Below are 21,856 nucleotides of genomic sequence, written 5' to 3'. Positions count from 1 at the left end.
CCAAATCTTAAAGCTTCTAGAGTGTGTTTGCTCACGGCTCTCTGTGTCCCTCTTCTGGGTCAAACAAGTCCGTTTACAGGGCCAGGGTGTGACATGCAGGTGTCCCTGCCCTGTGGCTGTGAGTCCTCCTTCCCTGGCCCCCGTGTGCCCCCCCACCGCCCCCACCCAGCCCTCCAGTGCTGGAGACACACACTCACACCTCGTGCTTGGCTTTGACGTTGGGGGCAGGTGCTCCGCTCTCTGTCCTTGTGGCACACGGGGGCCAGTGTTGTACCGGCTTTGGGTGGGGCGGTGGTGAGTGGGAGGAAGGACCCGGCTGAGCCGGGAGCAGAGGGAAGTGGAGCCTCGGGGGCACACTCAGTGTCAGTGACCCCCACCCCAGCTGCTCCTCCCTGGGGGCAGACAACCGCGTGGCCCAGCTGACCAGGGAGAAGCCAAGGCCGCGTCCACACGGCATTTCCAGAACCGCCTCGGGCGACTTTGACCGCGCAGAGCCCTGCGCCAGCCCTGGCCCTAGAACTTGACCCCAAACGAGGCACAGTTCTGTATTAGGACTTGCGTGCTCTCAGACAGTTGTGACAAGAGCGTCCTTTCTCTTGGGCCCTTTCCAACCCACCCTCTTATGGTTCTTTTTCTCCTCGGACTCTTTTTGGTCTTTAATCTGATTTTACCTGTAGAAAAATGTTGCTGGGAGCTTCCAACCCAGAACGACGTGTAAGAAGAGTCCTGGGGCGCCTGGGGGGCTCAGTCGGTTAAGCCGCTCCGTTGGGCTCAGGTCATGATCCCAGAGTCCTGGGATCGAGTCCCGCATCGGGCTCCTTGCCCAGCGGGGAGCCTGCTTCTCTCTCTGCCTCTGCCTGCCTCTCTGCCTGCTTGTGCTCTCTCTCTCTCTCTCTCTCTCTGACAAATAAATAAATAAAATCTTAAAAAAAAAAAAAAAAGAAGAAGAGTCCTACAGTTCGAGCTTCTTTGAACATTGCTTTCCTTCCATTTCAGTGCCTGTGCACACAGGGGTGTGTGTGTGTGTGTGTGCACGCGTGTGTCTATGCGTACACAGTACATTCTTACTCCTGGCTGTGGTACCCATCCTGCTGCGTTTGTGCCTGTCCGGGAGGGCAGCGATCCTCCCACCCACCCATGGGCAGATCCCTGCCTCCCCCCGCACCCAAGCCTCAGGTCACACTGGAGTCCCTCTCACCCCTGCTCCAGGTGTGGCTTTGGTCTTTGGGAGGACAGGCGGAACAGTGTGTTATTTGGGCAATCAGAGGTTGGCGGGGCGGGAGGGGTACAAGAAATTGTCTTGAGGGCTGGCTTGGGACGGCCGTGATAGGGACAGCAGAGATGGTCTTGGGGGCCCTGTGGCTGATGTGTGTCTGAGCTTTCGGAACGAGAGCGCCAGCGGAGGGAATGAGGGAGCCGCTGCCCAGCACTGCCTGGACTTGCATGGGGCGCCACTCCTGCTCATTAGCCCTGACGCTGCAGCCGCCGGGGCTCTGGGCGTGCGTGTGGCTGTGTGTGACTTGTGGGAGGTGGGGATGGTGGCAGGGCCATCTCTGTCCTCCGCCTCTCCTGTTCTAGGCCCGTGGGTCACTCCACGGCCACACAGCCACACCCCTGCAGCTTCGTTTCTCCCAAAGGGACAAGGTCTGGGTCCCCCTGATTCATGGGGACGCACTAAGGACTTGCAGAGTCATCCTGGGCCCTGACGCTCCCAGGACAACCCTAGGAAAGGCCTGGACGTCTGCATTTGCCTCTCAGAAGGCAAGAGCTGGGGCCTGTGCCGCTGCTTCTGGTGCCTCCCTGAAGTTCGGTACCCACTGGGGACTCCCTCCTTGGCCCGGTGTTGACAGGACCTGCACAGGCCAAACCAGTGTTTCTGTGACTCCACACCTAGGGGGTGGCGCAACATGTCTGGGCATTTTGGAGATCGTGTCGGCCGATTTGCCTGGGGTTAGAACGGGGGTGAGCAAACTATGGACCCTGGGCCAAATCTGGCCCACTGTCTGTTTTTTGTAAAGAAAGTTTTATTGGAACATAGCCATGCCCATTCATTTCTATATTGTCAGAAAAGCCTAGAATATTTACTGTCTGGCCCCTGATAGAACACATTTGCCAACCCCTGGCTTGGAAGGGACCTTAAATTTGATCCTCTCAGACACTTGGTTCTTGGCTCAAAGACAGCGTCCGTCACAAGGCCAAGTGCAGTGACCAAGAAGACGAATACCAGTGATCTTTGTTCCGTGTACAGAACACAGCCTAGAAAATAAAAATAAAAACAAAAGGGAAAATGCCAGCTGTAGTAGGTCCTTCTGGAACATTCTCTCGGTGGAGCCTTAGGAAGCGTGGGACACCCGTCTTAATGGAGGGGCAGACGGCGCCTCGGGAAAGCTAAGGCAGAGTCCTAGGCGGTGGCCCGAGGCGCTGTTTGGGTGAGCAGGTTCCCCCCAGGACTGGAAGCCCCAGCAGCCGTGCCGGCGGAGGACAAAGTAGGGAGGTGCAGATGGCGGGGGGAAACCCTACTGGTCATCCCCAAGACGGGGCTAGCGGAGCTCCAGGAGACCCACAGGAGGGCGGATCTCTGTGGCCGCATTTAAAAATAGAAGGATGGAGAGGGCAGCTGGATGGCTTCGCAGCCTTGCATGGCAAGGAGGTGGCTCGGTATGGACAACAGGAGGTCTATGAGAAGGAAGCGTCGGCCCTGACCGGAGCCTGGACGCAGGGTGGGACCAGGCAGGTGACAGGTGTGTCACGCGTGGCTCCAGGGTCGCTACAGTGCTTGGCCCCATGGGGGCGAGTCTGAAGGCAGGATGGCCCAGAAGCAGCAGAGTGGGCTGGCCCCGGCCCCTGGCCAGGCTCTGGGGTGCCCTTGCGCGGGAGCCTCCGACGGGGCTGCGCACACTCTTCCCTGTCCCCCTTCCTCCCGGGGACTCCTGCAGCTCAACGTCACGTGGTCCAGGGGCCAGAAAGGACCCTCCGCCTCAGATCGTTCCCTGGGGCTTGGGCACAGGAAGGCGGGAGCTTAGCACAAGGGACTTTTCTGGAGACCGTGGAGCAGGGAGAGCTTGAGGAACGGACCCGAACAGACAGCCGAGGTGGCACCGTGAGGTTACGTTGTCTTTTCTGATGGCTCACTGAGGCTGGATGGACCTCGCGGCTGCCGGGTCCCTCCCCACATCCGTCTTCCGCCTGCGCATCACTTTGTCCTCAGTGGAGATGACATGGGGGCCCCTCACCTAGCTCGGGGCTTGGCTGACCAGGGAGCAGCCTATTCTTACAAATAAAGTTTTCTTGGAACTCAGCCATGCTCATTGACTTATGCACTGTCCGTGGCTGCTTGCGGAGTTGAGTAGTTGTCAGAGGCTGCCTGGCCACAAACGTGGACACTTACCGTCTGGCGCCATGTGCAAGACCTTGGCCGATCACCGTCTCGCTGCAGTAGGAGTACACATACTCCTACTGTGTGTGTATGTATGGACACATGCAGGTCCCGGCTCGGGGCCCTGAGAACTCCCTCCCCCTCTCCCCGTCTCACCCCCATCACCCTTCCCCCACTCCGCCCTTGACCTGCCCCGGCTCTCCCCACCTTCCCGGTTCTTCTCCATTCCCACCTACGTGTTGATAAATTAATTTATCAACACGTAGATAAATTAACGTGTTGGAAGGACTTCGCCGCACCACCTCCCTCTCCCACACATCCTGCCTGCCCAGTGTCTCCCCCGACGCCCAGCCTCCTCCTCACTCCTCACCTGTGCCCATGGTGGGGTTGGGATCTCGTGCGTCCAGATGCTGGGACAGAGCTCACCGAAGGGCAGTGGCCGCTTTGCTCCAGAAAGAGGGCTTCCCACAGGGTCCTGTGCAGGGAGGTCGCTGGGCACCTGCCAGAGCGAGGTGTCCAGGCAAGGATGGGTGTGGGCGCTTCCGACTATGGGAACTGCCCCTGACCAGCTCAGGAGGGTACTGGAGTGGAGCCTGGAGACGCATGGAAAAGAGGAGTCAGGGAAGACTGCAGCCAGGCGGCCCCCAGGCTCTATAGTTATGAGGACCATGTTTGCACACCAAAACCCCGGCTCTCTCCACCCCCACACAGCCTGGCAAGCAGGTGCCAAAGCCATGGGGGCCCCCTCTGTAGGGCCACAGGCAAGTCCTGGAGAGTTTCATGGCTCTCAGGAGTCCATGGACCTGAAGGCTTGAAACTGGGAATGTCCTGGGGCTCCAGGATGTGAGGTCACAATATCCACAGAACTTTCCAGAACGGGGGGGGGGGGGGTCCTCTAGCCGCAGAGGCTCTTTTCTGCTCTATAGCAACTTTGCCTACATTGGACACAAGAGGTCCTACCTGGCTCTGAAGAGATGACCGTGCCTCAGGGAGGCTTGATGTGCTCAGTGAGGGCGGGGGAGGGACACACACAGGGACGTTTATCCTCCTGAGAACCAACCTCCCAGAGTCCTGGTCACCCTGAAGATGCGGTCCCAGAGGACAGAGGCAGCTTGGGTCCGCTAGAAGACCGGCGACGAGAGGCAGCAAGCCCATTGCAGATCCCTCCCCTCCTCCTGGCTCCCGCTGGCCCCCGTCCCAGATTCCCCTGCACAGCCTGCCCTCCTCTCCCAGCAGGTGCCCTGTCCCTGCCACCCACAGAGGGGCCTCCCGCAGCACCCCCACAGCGGGCTCCTTTGGACTCTCTTCATCACAGTCACCTCAGTGCTCCTTGGAACAAGGGGCCCGCGGGATGCTTTTCCCAGCAGCTGGGCGCCCAGGCTCCCCGCATGCACATTCAGTTCGTTTATTCGGCTTGGAGCCTGCCTTCTCCCTTGTCTGCTCGGTCCCAGGAGCCCGTGCCCCAGACCAGGCAGCCAAGAGTCCCTTTCACAGGCCAGGGAGGTTTGTGATGGCCAAAAGAAGCTCTTCCCCAGTGAGGCTCAGGAAACCCAAATGGCATGTTCTCTTCCCTTATCCAAGGCTGGACACTGAGGACAGGAATGGCAGGGGTGGTCGGTTGACCCCACATTTCAGGCCCCCCTCCTTGGCACTGCCAGTGGAGACACCAGGACAGACACAGTGAGATCTCTTCGACTTCTTACCCACCTGGGCTGTTGGGACCCAAGGGGCCAAATATTGGCACCCAAGGGGCCAAATGTTGGCTGCTGGTTGAAGGGTGTGGCTGGGGAAAGTGGCGGTCCTCTAAGTATTGGTCCAGAACTACGTGAGGGCAGGGGATGAGAGCCTCTGTCCTCACCTGACCAGGGGCCAGCCCGGAGGCCATGAGAAGAGTGTCACTGGTGGCCCTGGGTCAGGAGGGACATAGGACTTGCTGGAGAAGTCGCGGCAGCCTTGGGGACCAGCAAGCCAGGGGACCCCTAGGGCCTCCTGGCTGAGCACCCATGCAGACCCCCAAGTGAGCTTTCTGGCTACACTGGGGTCCCCTTCCCTAGCATGAACCCCCAGAAGCAGCTGTGCTAGGAGAGAAGAGGAGCTGGGAAATGGGGGCCTGCCCCTTCTGCTGCCTCTCACGGCCTCGCTCCCCCCAGACCGTAGACGAGGGAAATAAGTTTTCCCTTCCTTTGACCAAGGAGGATACCCACTGCCTCAGGCCTGATTCAGGACCCGTGCCAGCTTGGCCTTCTGCCCTGAGAGACCGTGGTGAGGTATTTGATGAGGGTCGTGCAGCCGACACCATCGAGCGTGATGCCCAGCCCCCAGGCCCACCTCTCCACGCCAACTCTTTCCTCGAGTTAGTCTCGGCGACAGAGCCACGGCCGCAGCCTGGCCCGCCTCGGGTGTGCCCGGAGCCCCAAAGCCGGGTTGCTGGGACGTGTCTGCGCGGGCAGCCCCATGCTCCCAACTTCTGTGTCCCTCTTCTCCCCGCACCTCTGCTCACCCGACCTCCTGTTTCTCTCTTCATCCATCAGGCAACACTGAGGGCTCCGCCGTCTCCGAGGCCGCCCACCAGCCTTCCTGGGGACCGCTGTCTGGACCTCATCAGCAAACTGGACGGGAGGCCCCACGGTTGATGAGTTTGCCCCAGGAGTCCGTGCAAAGGTGAAACCAAGGGCAAACATGGGTCAGAAGGTCACTGGAGGGATCAAGACCGTGGACATGAGGGACCCCACGTACCGGCCCCTGAAGCAGGAGCTCCAGGGTCTGGACTACTGCAAGCCCACCCGCCTAGACCTGCTGCTGGACATGCCCCCCGTGTCCTACGACGTCCAGCTGCTCCACTCGTGGAACAACAACGACCGATCGCTCAACGTCTTTGTGAAGGAGGACGACAAGCTGATCTTTCACCGGCATCCGGTGGCCCAGAGCACGGACGCTATCAGGGGCAAGGTCGGGTACACGCGCGGGCTGCACGTGTGGCAGATCACGTGGGCCATGAGGCAGCGGGGCACACACGCTGTGGTGGGGGTGGCGACAGCAGACGCCCCCCTGCACTCCGTCGGGTACACGACCCTCGTGGGGAATAACCACGAGTCCTGGGGCTGGGACTTGGGGCGCAACCGACTCTATCACGATGGCAAAAACCAACCGAGCAAAACGTACCCGGCCTTTTTGGAGCCGGATGAAACATTTATTGTCCCTGACTCATTCCTCGTGGCCCTGGACATGGATGATGGCACCCTGAGCTTCATTGTGGACGGACAGTACATGGGAGTGGCTTTTCGAGGACTCAAGGGCAAAAAACTGTATCCTGTAGTGAGTGCCGTGTGGGGCCACTGTGAGATCCGCATGCGCTACTTGAATGGACTCGACCGTAAGTGTCCTGTGTTCTGTCCGGTGTGATGGTTCCTGGACTCCCTGTGGCCCTGGGGTCCTGGCTGCACCTGCCCAAAAATTTACAGTCACTGGAACTAGAAAGTCTTTAAGTAGCTGTCCCAGCATATTCAGATCCTCAGAGGCTGTTTTTGCGTGCCTCTGCTTAAATGAAGAGTTCTAACTGGAGTCTGCCAGGTTACCTGATAGCTTCTCGTGGATGGGTGAATGAATGGGTGGCTGGATGAGTGGATGGATGAATGCACGGACAGATGGTTAGATGGGTGGTTGGATGGAGGGATAAATGAGTGGTTGGATGGCTGAGTGGATGGATGGATGGATGGATGGATGGATGGATGGATGAGTGGATGGATGGATGGATGGATGGATGGATGGATGGATGGATAGATGGATGGATGTTTGGATGGATGGATGGACGGATGGTTGGATGGATGGATGGACGGATGGTTGGATGGATGGCTGTGTGGGTGGATGGATGGGAAGGTGGATGGATGGGTACATGGTTAGATGCTCTTTGTTTCTGGTTGACCTGCCTCCAGTTTTGATCTGCAGTTGACCAAATTCTAGTACAGTAGCCAACATACTGTTGAGCTGGGGTTTGCCGTTTTGGGGTTATGAGGACCTCTTACATAAACGAAAGCCAGTGACCTCTCTTGCTCATTAGATAGGTTTAGGGTCTCTCTCTTCTGGTGCCAGAGGCTTCTGAGTTGGTTCCTTTAGACCAGGTCCCCAGGGAGGGGCTTGTTCAGTCATGATGTCAGGAGGCCTTTGGAGAAGAACATGTGGATTAGAAACAGGCTGAATCAGCAATGATTCCCACCAGTCCTTTGGAAAAGGGAGTGGCCTTTCTCAGACCACATGTGAAAATAGCCCACATGTGGTGACATGTCCTAGTTTAGGAGGCAGAGGACTCTGTGGCTTCATGGCTGGGACCCATGGTGACAGGAAGTCCCAGAGTTCCAGAACTATCCATCCCCGCGTTTGACCCTTAGTCTTCCATAGGTCCTTTCTACCATCTTCAGACCTCAACTTGGAAAGGGGGTGGGGCAGAAAGCTTTGCCCACCCGCATCTTGACCGTCCCTACAGGACAGGTTCGGCCTGGCACCCAGTAGGCCAGGTGAGCAGTCAGGGACCCCCTGCTGGGGTCAGAAGCACAGATGCATACTGTGGTCCTGCAGCCTCCAAACCGTCAGCTTCTCCCACACGTCTTCCCTGCTTTAGCCTTGGAGGATGTCAGAGAAAATATCCAGGGACATAAGGCAGAGGGACCTCTTAAACGCTTCTCTTTGGAAGCCGCCACTACCCCTCTTTCCCTCGCTCCTTGCCTCTGCCTTTGGCCTGGTGATGGCAATGACCTCACCAGTGCAGCCTAGTACCCCTGGGTCGTCGGACTCCCTGCAGGGGCGACGACGAGCTGTGCCTCTGGCAGGTAGCCTCCCCGAGGAGGTAACTTCAGATCTGGTCTCAGGAACCGGTAGAGCAAGTTCTGTGAGTCTGTCTCCCCAGGTGATGGTAGTAGAAAGTCCATGGTCAGACCTGCCCTAGGCCAGGACAGGCAGGGATTGGGAGAACCAGACACCTCCTGCCCAGGACCTAGGATTTCAGGAGCCCTAGCCCTGGCAGAGGAGTGCCCATGGCCCTGGGTAACTTACTGCCCATTCTGTGCGGATGGAGGAGTGGATTGCTGGGCTGCCCGTGCTGTCACTGGTCTGCTGGTCTCCACAAGAGCGGTGCAGCCATCACCCCCTCCAGTAACAGGTGCATCAGCGTTCCCCGTTCACAGAGCCGGCTCTGATACAGAACACAGACCACCCAGGGGCCCAGGGGGACACGAGCCTGTTCACTGCGGCAAGTCGGGGCACACCCCAGCAGAATTGTGCCTCTGCTGAGTCAGGGCAAGCCTCGGCAAAGGTTCTGCCAGAACAGTCCTGGAGGCCCCATGGGCGTCTTATAAAGAGACAGAGGCCCGTCGTCTGCTCTGCATCAGATGGGAGGTTGAGTGATTTTGTAATTTTTCTTGTCGGGAGGAAATGGACAGGGATTAAGGGGAGTGGGAGTGGGCATGGGAATGCGTTGCTGAGGGTTGCATCTGGGTTCTGGCTCTTGGGTGGAGACTCCAAGTGCCAGGTGGCTTGAGCCTACCTTGGATTCTCTTGATTAATGATGAGGATCCTCCCCCCTGAAATGTCATGCTATAGCCCAGTGGAGTCTGCCTCCCCGCTGGGCGGCCAAGACAATCGCTAGGAGGCAGCAAGGAAAGGATTTGCTCAAGAGGCAGTCAGACGAGGAGACAGGAGGGCAAGCCTCAAATCCAGCTCCCTGAAGGGAGAGTCGGGGTAATTTAAAGGCAAAAGGAAAAGGTCTGGGTAAAAAGTTGCACAGGGAGTCTGCCACCGCGATCAGTCCCGTGAGCTCTCCAGTTACTGATTTCGTTGAAAGGGAGAAGAGGCAGAGTGGCCATGAGGCTTGGGGGAGAGGAGTGGCCTGGACAACAGATGAAGAAGGACTTCTGGAAAGACAAGGCGATGCCAGGTCGAGCACCGTGAGGGCTGAGAGGTGTCCATCAGCTGTGGCAACAAGGCCATCACTGGTGACCTTGACTGAAGTCGTCAGGGTTGGGTGGGGTCAGAAGCCTGACAGAGCACTGGGTTTGCAGAGGAGCGAGAAGGCTGGTGTGTTCGATTCGGGGGGCTGCTGGAACCGCCGCTGGGTGCTTAAACCCATAGAATGCGCTCTCTTACCGCTCCGGAGCTCAGACTACAAAGTCGGGTGTCGGCAGGATTGGTTCCTTCTGAGGGCTTGGGGGGCTGCTCCCCAGGTCTCCGTCCTGGCTCCTGCTGGTTGCCGGCAGTCCTTGCTTGTGGACACGTTCCCCCATCTCTGCCTCCATCCCTACATGGCCTCCTGTGTCTGTCCTCATCTTTCTGGGACACCAGCCATTGGATTCTGGGCCCGGCCCAGCCCAGGTCATACTCCAGCATGACCTCATCTTAAGTAATGACATCTGCAAAGATGCTATTTCCAAGAGGGCCACGTTCTGAGGCTCCAGGTGCTTCTGAATTTAGAAGAGGGGGACACTGATGTGGAGACAGTGACTCTAGACCATTCCCATGAGACCCCCAGGCCACCCCCTGAGGGGAAGGTGAGACAGTAGTCAGATGGGGTACCCATTGGGTGAGGTTGAAGGGCACCTAAGTTTTCTGCCCATGAGAGTTTGCCTTACCGTCCAAGGTCACTGAGGAAGGGGGAATGTCATGGCGAGACTGGGTCCGTGGTCCACCGGGGAGCAGAGTGTGAAAGGCAGAAAGTGTGGCCAGGGCTGGCTAGAGGCAACATCTCGGGGTCACGGCCTTGGAGGCGCTCTGACTTGTTAGCCCTGGGCTGTCTGCGAAGTCATCCTCACCCTCCTTCCCCACCCTGCCCCGCCCCACCCTACCCTGCCCCAGACGCCAGGTCCTGACCTCCACAGGGAGCAGCGGTTTGCAGAGCCGGTCGGCCAGACTTGCTAAGCAGAGCCTCCCCCGTGCTGCAGGGCTCACGACAGTGAGCAGCCTGTAGTCCCTTCCCCTGTGCGCCAGGCCGACACTCCCCAGCAGCGTCCCTGTCCCCTTCCCCTGTGCGCCAGGCTGACCGTCCCCAGCAGAGTCCCTGTCCCCTTCCTCCGTGTGCTGGTCAGACCCTCCTAGCAGAGTCCCTGTCCCTGTACTGAGGCCAGAGCCAAAGCAAAAGCAGAGCTAGTGATCAGTGTGTCCCTATGTGACCTCCCCCACCATCCAGCCAGCTCTGACCACAGGCCACTTGTTCTGACCACCTCAGGCCTTGAGACCTTCTGGGGCTGAAGCCACAGCCAGAGGGACTGTGGTGTCACTTTCCTCTTTCCTGGGGTGAAGGGGTGGGCATGACCATTGGAGCGAGGAGACAGGGCCCACTGTGGCCTCCAGGCCTGCCTGCCCCCACCCTGGAGACGCAAAAAGGAAAGACCTACTTGCAAGCCGTAGGCTGGCCACCACCCAAGGGAGGGTCCCTGCCCCATGGGGCCTCCCTGCCCCCACCACTTGTGACCGCGTCTCCGGCTAAGGAAAGCTTTCCCCTGCGTTCCTCCATTTTCAAATTCTCCCTTTTACAGCTCCCAGATAAGTTTGGTGAGGTTTTTTATGATTGTGGGTTCAGAGAGGGCTCCGCTCTTTTCCTCAGGAAACTTTCGACTTGGTGGCCTCTTCCTGGGGTCCTCCTGGCCTCCCTAGATGCCCTCCTGGGGTGCCTCACCCAGTGGTGGATCCTACCTGCACCTGTTCCCCCTGTGCTCCAGGAAGCCCCTAGTCAGGGACGCTAATCACCCCCACCTGCAGGGGCTTCCTTTCGGGGGAGAGAGGCCACTTAGGAGGGAAGGGGTCGTTCTAGGCCCCCTGTCTCCCGAAAGGCTGGCATATGAGGACAGTAGGCTCTCAGAGTCGGGGGAGCCGGGAACCAGAATTGCCAAGCCACCCAGCCGGGCGTCAGGCGTCATTTCCTGACTGCCAAGAACAAGGGGTCGTGTTTTGTTTTGCTTCTTTTTTATAAGAACCGCTTAATGTCGAGGGGAAACGCGCACATAGGCTGATGGTCCTCCATGATGGCCAACCTCCACCCATGACTTCCTAGAATCCATTTCACGGAGCATTTTCAGTGCAAGCTTCTTGCAGGAGTGAGCGGGAGGTCAGTCTCAGGACCGGTGAAGGCGACAGGTGGGAACGGGAATATGGCTGGATCAGGAGCACCTCTTGACGTGAGACCCCTGCCCTTGACCTCACAGGCCTGAAGTTCATTCTCTGAGCCCGTGAGCTAGTGCAGGGGCAGGCCCTGGAGGTGTGAGTGGGGTTGTAGCCTCTCTGAGGAGTGTGGACAGGTCGGGTCGGCATGCTGGGCCGCGCACGGTCAGACAGGCTACCCGGTAATCATTCCTCCTAGAAACTTAGAAACGTGGAAATTAGCACAGAGACCCTTCCTCGACCTTCAGCTCCCATAAACAGCACCTGATTCACTCTCCAGTTTCTGTGCTTGACTCTGTGCCCCCACCACTCATAGATACTATGTAAAGTTTAGGACGAGCATCTCGCTTCCTGGAGGCAGGCCAGGGGCTGAGGCCCTTCCCACAGGCCATCAAATAAACCTTGGCCTTCCCTGTTTGGGAACTTCGAGGGTGGAACTCCAGTGGGCGCCTGGCTTTGTGGATGGAGCTGGATACAGCGTCTGCAGGGCCCCGTCCAAGGCATTGAGGTGGGGAGGCCTTCTTGGGTTCCATCAGTGACCAACTGAAATCAGGACAGACATTTCCATGGTCCGGTTGCACTCCTGCTCTCTGCCCGGCCTTTGGAAAGCAGCCAGACCATGACCCCGTGCACCGTTTGCCCCCTACAAGATCCAGGAGGGAGGGGGATGACCTATGCGTGTGTTTGCGTCCCCCAGGAACAGACCCGTCCGTGGGATGCTTGCGTGACTGGTCGTATTTTCAGCTCATGGTGCGTCACTGTATCTGCTGGCGGCGGCTTCCGCAGCTCATCCCGGCAGGAATGGGGTGTCTGAAAGACACATCCCTTCCGGGCTCACAACCGCTCTCCACCTGGATTATTCAGTGTGGTCCCAAGATGGTCAGGCTTTCCGCGGGAGGGGAAGGAGGTAGCCACAGGTCCTCTCGGGAGCTTCCTCCGTATGCTGGGGTAGAGAGAGCCCGACTACGGAATTGGCTGGATGTGGGTGCATGTCGGCGTTCTCGCCCTTGGCTCTCCCCTCCCCAAGCCATTTCCCCATCTGTAGATGGCAGGGGCCACAGTCCCCGCCAGGCACCCCATTCGTGGTCCACAAGCTGCTGTTGGTGATGTTTCAAACATTTTTTTTTTTTTTTGACAGACAGAGATCACAAGTAGGCAGAGAGGCAGGCAGAGAGAGAGGGAGAAGCAGGCTCCGTGCTGAGCAGAGAGTCCGATGCGGGGCTCCATCCCAGGACCCTGGGATCATGACCTGAGCCGAAGGCAGAGGCTTTAACCCACTGAGCCACCCAGGCGCCCCTGCTGCTGGTGTTGTTAATTTCAGGTCGGCTGTCACCAAAAATAAGGGGGCTGGAGCAAGGGGTGTACAGGGCTCTGCCGTTCAGAAGCATTTCTTAGTGAGGGTCCCCATGGGATACCTGGAAACCATTAAGCTAAGAGGGTATAATGGAAACTCCGTCTCAAGCTTCCCTCCACAGCCCTGCTCTGCACTCTGGCCACATTCAGTGGTTCTTGATACTTTCTTAAGGGTCCCCAGCTGACCAGGGGAAGCCCCTCTGCCTCCCCATGGGCGTCCAAACCACATTCTGGCGGGAGAAGGGGCTGGCCCGATGTGGCAGATGGAGAGAGCTCCTGAGTGGAGGAGAGGAAGGGCCACGCATGCAGGACGCCACGATGGGGGAGACCCAGGGCTCCATGGGCTTGGGGAGAAGCCCGCCCCTGCTCCCCAGGAGCCTGGAATGTTCACCCCCTCAAAGGGCGGAAGATAATTTAGCTCATCCTCCTGCCTCTGACCGAGGTTCCCCTTGATCATACGGGGCTGTCCAGGAATGGCCCTGATTCAAAGCTTTTCATGAAAAACACTGACCATTTCGGTTCCCTTTCCGGTCTCGTTGTGGCTGACGGCCCATGGGAGATGAAGAGCAGTTGCCTGACTTCTTTGAAAGCCGGGAATTTAGTAAATGTGTTACCAAGCCTGAGCCCGAGTCTGTTGATAACAGCTCGTTGGGATGTAATTCACAGGCCGTACCAGTCCCATGTTTAAAGAGCGTGACCACTAGGCCACCATCACTGTGATCGGCTTTAGAATACCTTCATGGCCCCCCCAAAACCTCAACAGCCCCCCCACTTCCTCCCAAAGCCTCCAGCTGTAACATTTGCTCCTCAACAGTTGAGTTTTTTCAATGTTATTTTTACTATTATGAGACACACTTTGATCCACTCATTGAAGGCATGGGGCCTCGAGGGAAGTGCTGGGTTGTTGTTTTTTTCTCAGTTTTTTGACCACAGGGGAGTCTCAGTGTCAAGGGGAGACCCTGGCCGAAGCCACAGATGCCCGTCCCTTTAGCTCTTTGCGGATCCGCGACGCCGCGGGGCGGCCCTGAGCAGCGGCAGGTGTGCTCGCCGGCACCTTGCTTCCGGGAAGAGAGCCAGGAGGAGTCAGTCACCTGCAGGGAGGCAGGGAGAGCGAGGCCCCCTCTGCCCCCCTAGAACAGAGTTTATCTGAGACACGGGCTGCATGGAGCCTCCCTTGGGGGAAGACAGGTCCAGGCCGTCTGGGGACACAAGGACAGAAGTGCTTTTGCAGGCTGCGGCTAGAAATTCCTCTCAAATCCAGGCGCCCGAGGCAGCACCATGAGCCCTGCCTCAGTTTCCCTGGCTGTGAGATGCTCTGGCGGTGCCGGGGGCAGCCTCGAGGGTCCCGGCTGTGGAGGCTGGGCTGGCATTTCCACCTGCCCTGGCCTGGGCCCCTGACCCTCATCCTGTCAGGTGTGAAGAAGTCCAAGGACCTAGGGTTTCTGCGGACTCTGCGCCTTCAGGCCGTAGGGCGGCCGGGCCTGCCTCCCGTGCATTTCTTCCATCTTCCTCGGCAGCACGGTTTGGTGGCCAGATGTGGTTGCCGAGCCTGGGCTGCCTGGATTCCGACCCCAGCACGTAACCTTGGCGCGTGGGGTCCCCTCTGCTTCAGCGTCCTCACCGGTGAGGTGGGGACGGCTGCGGGACCCACGAGCCCCGGGCTAACGTGGATTCCCTTCCCGAATGCCTGTGTGGGGTCTGGAGCTGGGGCCCGTGCTGGGACCGGCGGGCTTCCGTGCCCTGTGGTCCGACACGCAACGAAGGCTTATCGGGTGGGTAAGAGGAGGGGCTGCCTGGGCTCGGATCCGGCTCCTCCTCCTTGCAGCGCTGTGACCCTGGGCAAGTTATTGGGACTCTCTGTCCCTCAGTGTCATCTGTTTAATGGGGACGATTATAGTGATGTGTCCCTGTGATTGTTAAGTCCCTCCTAACGAACCATAACAAACTCTTCAATGAGTTTGTGTCTCCGGGGGGCTCACAAGGGTGCCTGGCCCAGAGCAGGTTCTCCGTGTTTGCCATTAACGGTTGATTGAAAATGTGAAGTTGCCTCGTTGCAGATTGTATAGGGACACATCATAGTACCGCTAGGGTGGCTGTCGCTGTTAGCGCTGTTCCTTCTAGAGCCTTCTAGAGCTTTCTAGAGCCATCTGGAGCCATGCTAACCTGTCCTCGCTCTCTCCTCCGTCCCCTCAGCCGAGCCCCTGCCGCTCATGGATCTGTGCCGCCGCTCGGTGCGCCTGGCCCTGGGGAAGGAGCGTCTGGCTGACATCCACACGCTACCGCTGCCAGCCTCCCTCAAGGCCTACCTCCTCTACCAGTGATGCTCCACCCCTGCACCGCCAGCACGCCAGCCACCCGGTGCCACCATGCCGGCCTGCCGCCGTGCCCCGCACCTCGGACCGGCACCCGGCCACCTGTCCATCCTCCCCGCTGCCCCTGCCGGCTACCGACAGCTCGACGCAGGCTCCTCCATTCCCCGTCCCGACCTTGGCAGAAGCCCCCCGCACGCCGTTTCCACAGTCCCTCTGCGGAAGAAGACCCAGAGAACAGACTCCTAGGGAGCCCTCCACGGAGCTCCAGCCCGCCCTCGGGGTGGCCCGAGGATCTCCATGCCCCCCCCCCCGCCCCGACCTGGCAGAGCCCAGGAGGAAGCACCCCGGCCTCCTCCAAGAGCAGATCCCAGGGCCGCTAAGAGGTGCTTGGATGCGGGCTGGTGCTGAGGCCAGCGGGGTCACGCCGCAGCAGGCCACACTCAGGATGTCAGAAACTCATCACGGACACCGAGGCAGACGCCAAAATGGGACCTTCCACAGGCACACAAGCCCCCAGCATCAGCCCCGGCTGTCAGCCCCCCGGTACCCTGTATTTATTCTTTTAACAATAACAAAAGCCATTTATTTATTCCATTTAGAAAGGAAACCTTGTTTCGTTCCCCTCTCTCCGGAGTGTTCTGTTGCTTCCCTTCTACCGGCCCCTCCCCGGGATGTGTGTGTCTCCCCTGTCCCTCTCGTCGGGCTGTGGCTGTGGTGTGTCCTTATCTGGGCACAACGGTGTCTCCCCGTGGGTCCCCGGACCTACAGTTCCCAAGGGGCTCTGCTCTGGGTTCCTGAGCCCATGCAATATGAGGGTCTCGGGGGGACCCGTCTACAAGGGCTGTGGCGCGCCCCTTGTCTCCAGCCGGGAGACATCCATCTTTGCACGTGGTTTTCCTTCTTTAGTCTTCTGTGGGGGGTTTGCTTTTGCTTTCCCGGCTGAGACCGCCCATGCACATCCTCAGAAACTCTGGCTTCCCGGAGCCGGAACTAAGAAGGGAGGATGAGCAGGTCTCCGGCCCCAGGGAAGCCAGGGGCGCGGTGAGGTGGGGAGCCCAGAGTGAGGTCGAGGCCCCTCGGAAGCCAGCGCGGGCCTCCGCCTAGTGTCCCTGTCCGGGCTCTGGGCCCAGGGGGAGCAGCCTCAGCTCATCGCGACCCCCCAGAGCCACGTGAGGAGCAGGGCGGGGTGGGGCGGGGCAGCAAGAGGAGGAGGAGGCCCCCCGGCTCCCTGCCGCAGCGCCCCCATGTAGCAGACCCCACCCCTGCAGCCGTGCTCACCGCTTCTTTGATCTCGAAGTCAGCTCGCTTCGAATCTGACTTCTGTTCATTTCTGTACAGGTACAATAGATGACTTTATTTGTTTAAATGTTTAATATATATACATATATATTTGTCGGTAAGAATTATGTGTTAAACAGCTGCTGTAGGGTACCTTTAAAAAAAAAAAAAAAGTCTTCCAGCGGAGTATATTTTTTAAAGCACAAAATTGGTGCCAAGTCTGGGTGAGGAATGTAAATTACCCCCTTATTATTTTGAATTTTTTTTTTCCAAGTGGGGGGAGAAACCTTACCTGTAAGACTTTTAAAGACTTTTCCTCACTTCTGTTTCAGGGTGGGTCATGTTCTCATGAATGTTGCACACAAGAGAGTTTTACTTACACAGATCCAAACCTTCCCGCCGTGACCCGGCGTCCTCCCACCGGCGCTGGATGAATCGTGGGCTGTTGGTCCTTTCTCTGCCCCTCTGTCCCCCCGGCTTCTCAAACCTCAGCCCCACCCTTCTCTCCTCTCCGCCCAGAACCTTGTGACCTGTACAGTTTTGAAACTCCCGTTCTATTTTATGATGATGAATAATAGTAACCTAATAAAGGAAAGTTTATTAAAATACCAAACCACTTTTGAGTCCCTCTTTGTGCCTTGGGGGGAAGGGAAAGGGGTGTGGCCAAGCCCTCCCTTGGTCCAGTTTTCAATAGATAATGAGGTGATCCCCTGGGACCCCATGGCTAAGGATGGGAGGCCAGCCAGAACCCCCATGAGGAGGAGAATCCTAGAGAGGTGATCCTAAAATGTCTCCGTCCCTTTTCAGAAGTTCGTGAGCCTGCAGCCCAGACCGAGCCTTTCTGAGCCTGATAAGAAGGATTCTGCCCATCGGTGAGACCTGTGGCTCATCAGTGTCCTGCAGCTTGAGTTGACAGTGGGCTTTTTAGGGGCAGAGTAGAAGCCCGAGGGGGCATTCCCTGAGTCCAGGCTCTGCACGTGCAGTAGAAGGAGCTGGTCCTTTACTCACTTGTGTCCCCAGTGCCAAGTGTGCAGTGACACCGATGAGCCTTCTCAGGGAACCTATTCTCCCAGCTGCTGTGGGCAGGATCCCCCCAACCTCATGCCCTGGCAGAGGAGACGGGAAAATCTGGCTTCTTCAGCAGATTCGTGAGATACGTGAATAGTCAAGACATTTACTAGATACGATCGCATGTCATGACTAGTTTGCAAAGAATTGGCAAGAATGCAGTTCAACTCCCCATGGACCTGTCAGGATCTCCTGGTGCTGTGAAAAGTGGCGTGGTCTGGGGGCCCGGTGGCCCTTGGACCAAAGTCCCGTGTCCCTTTCTCTGCCCGCCTCCTAGCCAGCTTTCCTCAGACCACCTGCCCTGGCATGCCCCTGGGAGGTATTGGCTAAAATGCACGTTTTCTCAGAGCTCTGCCTGACCTGAACCGAATCAGCGTTTCTGGGGCCAGGCCGGGGATCTGCAGTTTTCTCAAACTCCCCAAGTGACCTTGCCTAAGAGTTTGGAGACCACTGTTTGTGACTGTGTCAGCTCTTTTTCCGGACAAGTTGCTGAGGAAAGGGAAATTCTTTCAGTGTGTTGGTGGGTTGGCCCAGCGACGAGCAACAGGGACTCCTGAGTCAGACCTGGGTTCAGATGTTGGCTCTGACCCCTCCCTCGCTGTGGGCTCTTGGATGAGCCTCCGTCAAATGGCAGTCTTCACGGTGCTCATCTCGTAGGAGGGTAGCAAGGGTGAAATGAGGCTTTCGAACAGGGCCCGGCATACCAGCAAGTGTGCAAACAGATGCTTTTAAAGCTCATGCACTTCTGTTCTGGAAAATGGTCCAAACATCCCTAAACCAACTTTCCGATAAATGTTCTTTCTTCTTGGGTAAAGTCTCCAAAGATCAAGGTGGGTACAAGGGAAAAGGGAGCCCTAGATGCCTTCCCCAGATGCGTTTGGAGGAAAGGGGTGGCCTGAAATTATTTTTCGGTTGAAGTTCATGTCTGGGTTGCAGTTGGAACTCTGTTGGCTTTGAAGGTGGTGGCAGGGGGAGGAAGGGGGTCAGGCGGGGTGGGGTTTGGAGGGGTTGGAAACCCAGGGAAAATAAGGCCCTTTGTACTGCCCGGAGACTTCTCGGGGAGCAGGGTTTCGAGTTGGAGGGAGCAGTCTTCATAAAACCATTCTGCAGACCAGCCCATGTGGTTGTAATTAATACCCTGCCTTCGAGCAGGTAGCCGGCCTGGGGCTTGGCCAGAGATGGGAAGAGCCCCCCCTCCCTCTCCTGCCCAGGCATCCCTCCCACCCTTCCTCCCGCGCCTCCTCAGCGGCGAGATGAGGAATGTGGACTTTACTGAACCATAAAGTATGCTGGGGGAGCTGGGGAGGGGGCTGAAGACAGAGCAATTAGTTCATGCTCCAGTCCAGACACCCAAACATGGTTGGAGTCCAGCTGCAAGGAATATTTGAAATAAATGAGCTGCCCGGGGCCAGGAGTTTGCTGTGTTTTCTGTACGGGGCCATGGCAACCAGGGAGGAAATCATGAGCTAGGGATTGGGCTCTAGAATCAACAAATGATGTCCCGGCCGAGCAAGCCCAGAGGAAGCCGCTCATGGCTCTCCGAGGGTCTTAGGGCTCAGCTGCTGGCGGACAGGCCGGCCTTACGGTCCATCGGCGTACTCCGTGCGGTCCTGCCCCAGCCTCGGACCTCCGTGTCCTCTGCGGGGCTCTGACCTTCTCTCTTTTCCCTTTTCTGCCTTTCTTCTTCTTCTTCTTCTTCTTTTTTTTTAAGAAAGCCAAAAGCTAACACTTCTTTGGAACCTTTCTTCCTGGGCCAGAGCACAGCTGCCGCGGCCGGTCTGATAATGGTTTTGCTGAGCAGAGGGAATGTTCCCGGTGGAAAAGCCCAGGCTGAGGGCAGCTGGCTGGATGGAAGGTGGCATTGACTTACCCTGGCTCTGTCTTCCCACCCTACCCAGCGGCCGTCCCTTCAGGGTCTCCTTCATAGGCAGGAAAGGCAAAGGCCTCCTTTATCCCTCCCTTGACTCTTCTGAGGGTGGGCCTTACAGGTGTCCCCGAGATTTTGTCTTCTAGAAACACACAGAGAGCAGGACCTGGCATGGGGGCCCTTGGCTGGAGTTCACAGGTACCTCCTGCGTTGGAATCATGAGGGCACCTTGGGAACAAAGCAAAATTCCAGAAACTTAGATGCAGTAAATGGAGCCCAGGCATCTGTGTTGTGCAACCCTGGAGCTGAGTCAGATGTGTTGCCCCGGGGTGGATGCAGGGCTGGACCCCTGCAGACCCCCTGGCCCTTCCCATTCCCCTCAGAGGCTCACAGGGGCTGTGACTCAGAGAAGCCTGGAGATTCTGTGAAAATCAGCTCTCCCTGCCCTGTGTTTCAGAGCATGTGCTGAGGTTTTGCAGAGCTGGGCCCACACCGCCAGCCTCTTCCCGGGCAAGGAAGTACTTGTCTCAGAAGAGTGAGCTGGACAGTCTGAGAAAAATACCAGACTGGGGGCACCTGGGTGGCTCAGTTGGTAAAGTGTCTGCTTTTGGCTCAGGTCACGATCCTGGAGTCCCAGGATCCAGCCCCTCGCCAGGCTGCCTGCTCAGGGGGAGTCTGCTTCTCCCTCTCCCTCTGCGCCCCACCGACTGCTTGTGCTCACTCTCTCTCTCAAATTAAAAAAGAACATTTAAAAAAAAAATACCAGAGTGGAGGCAGGAAACCTCAGCCTTGGGCTCGTCCCCCATGCCTCAGTTTCCCCAAGGAAATTGGCCCTGGAAAGCTGAACGAGCAGCTCATAGCCTGCACGGAGGTCTTGGAGCCACAGCACAAGTGCCGTCCAGCAGGGCTGTCCCCTGGGAGGTGCCCTGGATCTGCCCCATGACCTCAGCACCACCCAGGACCAAGTCTCTCCCTGCTCGTGTCTCCCCTCTTAAGGCATGAGGAGCAGATGAGCCATTCTTCCTTCCACCTGTACCCCTGGGCCCCACCTTTTGATAGATTTTTCAACCAAACATTTTGGGAAGTTCCTTCCCAGTGATTCTGTTGAACAAAGCCACCGTCGGGGTAGCGATGACCCCAGGTAGAAGAAGCCTCAGCCGAAAAACAAAGGACTTGACCCTCGAGCTGGCCTATATGTCGAGTCTGTGAGACCACAGAGAGGGCCCGGGCTCTGGGGCCAGGACAGCCTGGGGTTCCCACCCAGCTCCCCAGCCCACCCAGGACGGTCACCTCCAGCAAGGATCTCAGGAGGCTTGCCGTGCCTGTCCGGGACCTGGTGGCCGCACTTGCCTCCCCAGGCCCTCTGAGACGCTGGACGCATACAGTGGGACGCATTGAGGTCCTGGGTGCAAGGACCTCCCACCTCACCCTTTTCCAACCGGCTTTTTAAAAAATTGTGGTGAAACTCATAGAACGTCACATTCACTGCTTTAAAGCGTACGCTTAAGTGCCATTAACACATTCCTGATGACGGGCAGCCACCCACCCCCGTCTGCTTCCAGAACATTTTTATCCCCCCAGGGGAGTCCCTCCCCGCTCCCCCTCCCCAGCCCCCAGCAACCGCCCATCCGCATTGGGACTCTCCCTGTCCTTGTGCGGTTCCAATCAGTGCATCACACACCATGAGACCCTGTATGTCCCACTTCTCTCACCTCCAGCTGGCTTTCCAAGGGGGTGTTCCCCGACACCCGCCCCCCCGCTTTGGCTTCCCTTTGTCTTGCTTCCCTCGTTGGTAAAACAGAGAGAAAATGTCCTCCCTGGAGGTTCCTGGGAGGATCCCAGGAACCTGTGTCCGGAAAGAGCCTAGAACACAGCCTGGCCCGCAGTAAGCGGTCGGTCGCAGCGGCAGCTAGCGGGAAGCCCCGCGCACCACCTGCGGCTCCGCCAGGCCCTTGTGTGCTCAGAGGTCGGCCGACAAGCCTTTCCTAGGAAGGCATCTTGCAAAGACATTGCCTGGGCCCCAGAGCCTCTGTCCCGCTGCATGGAAACGAGTTCAGTTTTCTAAGAAATCAGCCTCATAATCAGGGGGACAAAGAGCTAGGTGGCCCCGCTCCGTGTCTCTGACCCCGGTTTCCACGTGGCATTGGGTTCCTGTGGCTGCTGGAATAAAGCACCACGCCCTGGGTGGCTTAAAACAACACGCATTTATTTTCTTATACTACTGGGGGCCAGACATCCAAAATCAAGGTGTGGCCAGAGTAGTGCGCCCTCCCTCTGGAGGCTTCAGGGGAGAATCCTTCCTGCCTCTTCCAGCGTCTCGTGGCCCCAGGCGGTCCTTGGCTTGCTGTCGTGTCACCCCGGCCTCTGCCTCTGTGGTCACGTGGTCTTCTCTTCTGTGTCTCTGTGTCTGTCCCATAAGAACACCCGTCACTGGGTTTAGGGCCCATCCAGGATGAGATC

At 57.9% G+C, this 21,856-nt stretch overlaps 1 protein-coding gene across 1 annotated transcript in view; it reads left to right on the top strand.

The window, feature by feature from the left end:
* SPSB1 (splA/ryanodine receptor domain and SOCS box containing 1) overlaps positions 1-17,071 on the top strand; it is a 66,713-nt gene extending 49,642 nt beyond the window's left edge. The window contains exons 2-3 of the mRNA XM_080802870.1: positions 5,908-6,749; positions 15,065-17,071. Coding sequence (XP_080658996.1) covers positions 6,056-6,749; positions 15,065-15,192 — 822 coding nt within the window. The 5' untranslated portion in view covers positions 5,908-6,055 and the 3' untranslated portion in view covers positions 15,193-17,071. The remainder of the gene's footprint in view (positions 1-5,907; positions 6,750-15,064) is intronic.
* The last annotated feature ends 4,785 nt before the right edge of the window (positions 17,072-21,856 follow it).

This window comes from Martes martes, assembly GCF_963455335.1.
Source record: "Martes martes genome assembly, chromosome: 4".
NCBI lineage: Eukaryota > Metazoa > Chordata > Mammalia > Carnivora > Mustelidae > Martes > Martes martes.
The sequence above is the reverse complement of the archived record's forward strand: the minus strand, read 5'-3'. Positions and strand labels throughout refer to the sequence as shown.